Source organism: Limulus polyphemus, unplaced genomic scaffold (assembly GCF_000517525.1).
Source record: "Limulus polyphemus unplaced genomic scaffold, Limulus_polyphemus-2.1.2 Scaffold335, whole genome shotgun sequence".
Classification (NCBI taxonomy): domain Eukaryota; kingdom Metazoa; phylum Arthropoda; class Merostomata; order Xiphosura; family Limulidae; genus Limulus; species Limulus polyphemus.
This window is the reverse complement of record NW_013665945.1, coordinates 436,857-443,249: the sequence shown is the minus strand read 5'-3', so window position 1 is coordinate 443,249 and position 6,393 is coordinate 436,857. Positions and strand designations below refer to the sequence as shown.

General features: G+C 32.3%; 1 protein-coding gene across 9 annotated transcripts in view; it reads left to right on the top strand.

The window, feature by feature from the left end:
- LOC106457467 (Down syndrome cell adhesion molecule-like protein Dscam2) overlaps nt 1-6,393 on the top strand; it is a 125,614-nt gene that overhangs the window by 46,889 nt on the left and 72,332 nt on the right. For 7 of the 9 annotated variants that reach the window (XR_002610170.1, XR_002610169.1, XM_022383409.1 and 4 more), the window contains 3 exons: nt 3,248-3,409; nt 4,822-4,971; nt 5,662-5,955. Coding sequence is in view for 7 of the 9 variants with exons in the window: in XM_022383409.1 (XP_022239117.1) it covers nt 3,248-3,409; nt 4,822-4,971; nt 5,662-5,955 (606 nt within the window). In the remaining 2 variants the exon portion in view is untranslated. Of the gene's footprint in view, nt 1-2,120; nt 2,166-3,247; nt 3,410-4,821; nt 4,972-5,661; nt 5,956-6,393 lie in introns of those variants that run through there. The other 2 variants (XM_022383411.1, XM_022383408.1) reach the window with 2 other exon arrangements.

Sequence of the window (6,393 nt, the reverse complement as noted above, 5' to 3'; positions counted from 1 at the left end):
AACACAAATTAGTTAGCATAAATCAGTTAAATGACGACAAATTAGGTGTCTATTTACTTGTAACTACTCAGTGTATGTGTGTTTTTCTCATATACTTGCGTATAGATTTATATATGTGTGTGTATATAATTGTGAGTGTGGTGTGCTTTCTTGTTGTTTCTTCCTATATTGTTTATTGGTAAATTACATGGCTTGAATCTCGCCCTTTTGACTTTTGATAGGTTTGAACGTATACAGACGGTATCTGCAAGTCTTCAACAAGCGTCTAACATTAAAAATATTCATTTGTCCATTTCTAATCTTCCTTAGTATTGTGTGTATTTACAGTGGTCAAACAGCCTCATAAATAAGTAAAACATGCACGCATACACACACAAAAATAGCATTTGGTACGCGTTTCCAGAGCAACGATATTTATCTTAAAGTGACATTTACCATTAAAATACCTCTACTATACTAATTCTTATTGTAAGTAAGAAACATATTTTATAGCAGTAAGAGAGAGAGAAGCAAAAATGTACACTTTAAACTTAACCATAGCAACCTGTACATATATATATAGGCGAACAGGTAACAATAAAATGTTCAATAAGAAACCCCAAGTTTTTATACACCTGCTTTTGTTAGATTGTCACCTGTTGTGGAAATTTACGGTTTCCTTTTCACGTTATGTCTCTAGGTAAAGATGGTGAACTGTAATCGTTTCTCTTCAAATTATTTGTTACATATGTTCCAACAATCATTTCATTTTTCACTTGTCTTGTAGGATATATATATATATATATCTACTGTAACGCACTTGCACGCGACACTCAATACGCAATAAGAAAAATTATGTACAGTCATAACATTTATACATACATCTTTGTAACAAAACCTATATGTCTTAGCGCTTTCTTATGCAAGAAAACGGAACTTATAATATCAATCCATATAAGCAAAGTGAAAGGTAATTTAAATAAAAAAATAGAAGAAAAAGCTTTTCTTATAGAATATCAGGAGTAAAATACAATTTCATAGTTCGATTTGTTGACGAAATACCTAACTTGCTGGAACAAAAACTATACATGGATCATAAAATTATTTCCAAATATACATGTTATAATTTGAGGCTAATTCAGCAAAATATTACTGATCATCCCTCTCAATAAGCCAATATACAGACAGAGTATATTTTTCTAATTTTGTAGATAGTCTATAGATCTTATAAATTCATATGAAAATGAGTTTTGTTCTTTGAATCTCAGCTTATTATCTATATAATGCTATACAGTAGACAATTATCATAAAGTTCGAAGTTATGAAATTAAAATTGTAAAAAAAAAGATTATGGAATCCAAGTAGCTATTCTCACATTCTTTTATATGAAGGTATATCTAAAGTACGTTTCTTTTCTTTTTTTTTAGGTTGTTACCTTCTTTATGCTACAATAATAGTTATGAACAATGAGTGACAGTTAAGGCTTAAGACATAATAGGGCTAAATGCATTTAACTTAGCTTATTTTTTGGTTCCATTTAACAAACTAGATTAATTTTTATTTTATGATATGGCAGACTTCTCCAATTGTATACTGTCCAACTTTGGCGTCATCACAGAGGTTGAGTACATTATATTAAAACAATCTTGAAGCCTCACCACGTTCTTACAGTCCATTTCGCCACGTCTGTTCATGCTCCATCTGACAACTGTGAATATTGGCAATAGCTTTCAACCTAGTTATTTTTAGAAAAAGCTCCGTCGTAAGCCTGTCATATCCAAAGTACATCCTTCCTCTCTGCAGCTTTCCACAATCTGTCTAATGCAGGTGAACGACGGTTTTCCAGAGCCCATTTCAACAGTCTGATCGCACAGAAATACGTAGGGGTTGTGTCCAGTGACTTGACTGGGAAGATATACCAGCTGCTTGAGTCGCTTTTCCAAATGGAAATATTTCTTGATTATGTTACTCTCTTTTGCCTGGGGCACGTAGATAGCTTTTGCCATTGAAATTTGTGTTCGTGGGTTCTTATCTGTTACAAGACGCCGAATTTTGCTTACCAAGACTGGGATATGACTTGTTACAGGTATCTTTGAGGATGATCCTGGTTTTCTTTGTTGATACCTTAGTTTTCCAATTCCATTAAGTGCAAAGAATATCTCCGTTTTGGAAATTCTAGATTCCAGGTCTGAACATTTATTTTATGATATCATTTATAAATATTTTGCGTCGAAAAGTAATTTTATATACCTATTCCCTGTACCGTAAATGTTTGTATTTTGTTCCTTCCTAGAGTGAGCTGATGTGTTTCTTTTGTACTTGCTGTATATATATATATATAAACACAGGAACATGTTAGAACAACTATATTAGCACTGGTTTAAGAGGGTGCAGTAATGTTTCCAGAGGTTTTCCTGGTTGCCCAGTCCCCACTTTTTAGAATGATATACAGCATATTTTCAAAACATGGTCTTACGTTTATAGTTTTCGTTATCAAAATTCCATTGATACGTAATCTGAAATTTATCTTTCTTTGAAAACCTGGGTCACCGTGGCATAGCGGTAAGTCTGAGGTATCTTTAACACTAAAAAAGCTACGCAGATAATCCATTGTATAACATTATGATTAACAACAAACAATTTGTATTTTTTTATTGTTAAGTGCAAAGCTACACAATGGGCTATTTGTGATCTGCCCACCGCGAGTATTGAAACCTACTTTTTAGTGTTATAAGTTCTCACAATTACCCGCTTACTCACTGGGGGCAAAAGCAAACAAAGTCGAAAAACTGGAAGTAATGAATTTATTTCACATAAATAAAATATAGTATAGTATCTCTTTAGTAATACACCATTAATGCTTCAATAGTTGAAAACCAGGCAGATTTGGCCTTCCAATTTGAAACCCCTCCCTTTTGCTGATACATTACTCGTATGGCTTATTTGCAAATTATAGCATAAGGTTACATAAATTAGCACTTGGGTACACAATAAACTTATTCAATACTCGAACAAGGTTAAAAAAATATGAGATTCAAGCCGTTGTTTTTTGGTTTGTAAAATGAGTGACGCGGTAACGAATTTGCCTTTTCATACCTATTTTTGTTCTACATTATTCCAACTTTTATACATTATAACAGTATATCATGTTGTTCAGACATTAATTCGAGAGCAACCTTTATTTAACTTCTACTGTATCTTCATTCATTTTAAAAGTTTAAAATATCATTATTTTTAATTGTATTAGTATTTTTCATTCCTTCTGCAGTCATTGAACAACCATACGAGGTCAACGTATATGACGAGAGGGCTTTTCTCCACAACTCTGTGGTGATGACATGTATTATTCCTTCGTTCATCCGGGAACACGTGGAAGTGACGAAGTGGATTCGAGAAGATGGATTTAGCATAAGTACAGAATCTCATTATGGTGAGTGACAGTCAAAGGATCATGATCCCTTCAGGATTCGTCATTTTTAGCGAAATTTCGAAACTCCTTTGAAGCGATACAAAGTACTGACTGACAAAAAAATCATATCACTCTTTCAACAGTACAACAGCATTATTTCCCGTCGTTGAAGGTTACGTAATTTATATAGATGAAGTAAGAGTTTGGTTTTGAAATGTTTGAAACTAATTCTTACTAGCATGGATGATACTTATTTCATTTTCACGATAACATATTTATTAAATTGATTACTTATTTCCAGTCATCCTGAAGAAGGAAGGCTTATCTTCCTGAAGTGCTCATGTTATCCAGTTGCTCATTTTGTAATTCAACTGAGTCACTATATTAATATGACTAAGGTATAACTTTCATCTGAAGCTTGTTGGTCTTAAAGACACCTTAATGGCACAATAGAACGTTGAAACTTGTATCAAGTATTTGATAACTCTTAAACGATCTTAAGCACAAGAAATTTTTCCAAACTAGTCTTTTAGAGTTTTAAGGGTGATAGGCTTCACACTATTTATGTTGCGTACAAGTCTTAGCCATCTACTTGAAAAGTTTAAAATATGCTCAGAAATGTTACACATTTTAATAAATCTGTTCATTATTGAAAAGTAATTTGTACGAACTACTGAGAATCCAGATAAAGTACTACCGAATATTGATTGTCACATTATTTCTTTTAGATCTCATTATGTACTTTCCATTATAACTTTCTTTTAATCTCCTATACTGCAAGAACGTGACGAAAACTGTTTGTCTCTAGCCAGATTAAGCACGCGTGATATTTTTCACCTTCTGTGAATTATAAATGCTAAACTTACTAGCTCAAATTAGGAAACAAAAGCCGTCTTTTCTGTTTCTTTTCTTTTGTATACCAGCGCCCAGTGGCACAGCGGTATGTCTGCAGACTTACAACGCTAGAATCCGGGTTTTGATACCCGTGGTGGGCAGAGCACAGATAGCCCATTTATAACTTTGTGCTTAATTACAAACAAACCTATACCAACTCTCATTGGCGCACTTATTATTATATAATACCTTATCAGGCAGGATATAATTTCATTTTGATTTATAAAAGTAAAGGGTGTTAGGACTTTTATGTTAACAAAATTGTTTATTTGTGTTTCAGACAGAAGCCTTGAACTTGTGCTATTTGCTGAGGTGTTTCGTTGTGCAAGTTATACTAATGGTGGATAGGTGGTCTGCATACAATGGTTCATACATTTATTAAATGTTGTCAAATTTGTAAACATAATTTTCGGACAGCCTGTATTTTCGAAATAGGTTTAGGGTAGTATTACAAGGAGTACACATCAATTTTTGTTGTTGTTTTTTTCATTTTGATAACTTATACTTCTGGTCACTTTTTATTTCTCATTATCTTGTAGGTATTGGGTATTATATCTTACTCTCTGGAGACTTGCTTATTAAAGAAGTTGATAGTGAGAACAGCAGATACGGCTACAGCTGTCGGTCAAGAAGTAAAGTTACTGGAGAAACTGTTGATAGTGTCACCGCGGGACAAGTGATAGTCTCAGGTTATTAGTCACATCTAAGAAGAGAGATTATTGTGAAATTATAGTCTTAAAATCTCATTACATCTATATTTAGCTATTAATAATTACCCAGAAAGAAACGGAATAGCTTTTTAATTAAAAAAAGACATTTCAATTCAACATGTGGAAAAACCTTACTCTTTTCAGTAAATACATTAAAATACATTTTATATGTAGTAATTTCTGTTAAAGTAAGTAAAATATTCAAAAATATTTGATACTTAAAGTATTTGTGTAAGTAACATTGTAACTGATATTACATTTACGTTAGTTGACATATTGTATACAATATGATGTCCTAGTAGAAATGATTAGAATCTAAATATTGACTTGTATAAGAATGTAATCTCCAACAGAAGGTATCTGTGCATAACTATATAAATATTAATATAACCTTTTTTTCACTTTATATGAAATGGAAATTAGAAAATAATTTTACTTTATCAAAAAAAACTATGTTTACTTACAAATACGAATATATTATTTTACATATGGATTTAAATTCTTAGACATCTAAATCGTTGATAATATATATAAAATTAACTTTGTATACATTTAACATTTAAAAAACAATATTTGCCAGAACCTATTTACGTACCCTTATGAACCTCTAAGGTTTAATTGTTACGTATATTTAGAGTTTAGCAATTAAAACTATCTCTCATCCTGTAGAGGTGCACACCCCAGTTCCACCACAAATTGTTTACAAAGATACCCAAGTAGAGTCATCCGAGGGGGAGAAGACAGTGTTAGCCTGCGTGGCCCAAGGCTATCCTGCTCCCTTGTGCAGCTGGTCCAAGTGGGAAGGTAGTGAGTTGATTCCGGTGTATTCAGACTCCAGAAGACGGATGTTAGGATGTAGTCTAGAAATAAACAGGGTTACCTCTGAAGACAGCAGTCGATATATTTGTGAAGCAAATAACACTGTTGGTAAAGATGTGTCTGAAACCAAGCTAGTTGTCTATGGTAAGCAAAGAACTTCAGTTATATTAATATTCTGTCTATAGTTTGATTTCGAATCTGGGTTAATAGAGTTAACAGTATAGGTTTGGTGTTAGAATGATTATAGTTATAGATTATACAAATTTTTCAACAAACGACACTAAAAGAATCGAACGGACAGAGATGAAAACGACAGCACGTGATTTTAATAAATAACAAATAAACAAAGTAGTAAATTCATGACAAATAATGTTCATTTTGCGTTATGTAAGACCCAAAACTTTCATTTAGGTAATTAAAATCCTTATCTATTTTAACGTTTTTATTCGTTATTTACCTCTGTCAGTTACGTTTTGGTAAACTTAACTCTCGAGAAGAATAGTTCAGGAAATAAAGTGATAGGTACTAGTACCTGAGATATTTTGACGGTTCATATTAATATATATATATATATATAGATAG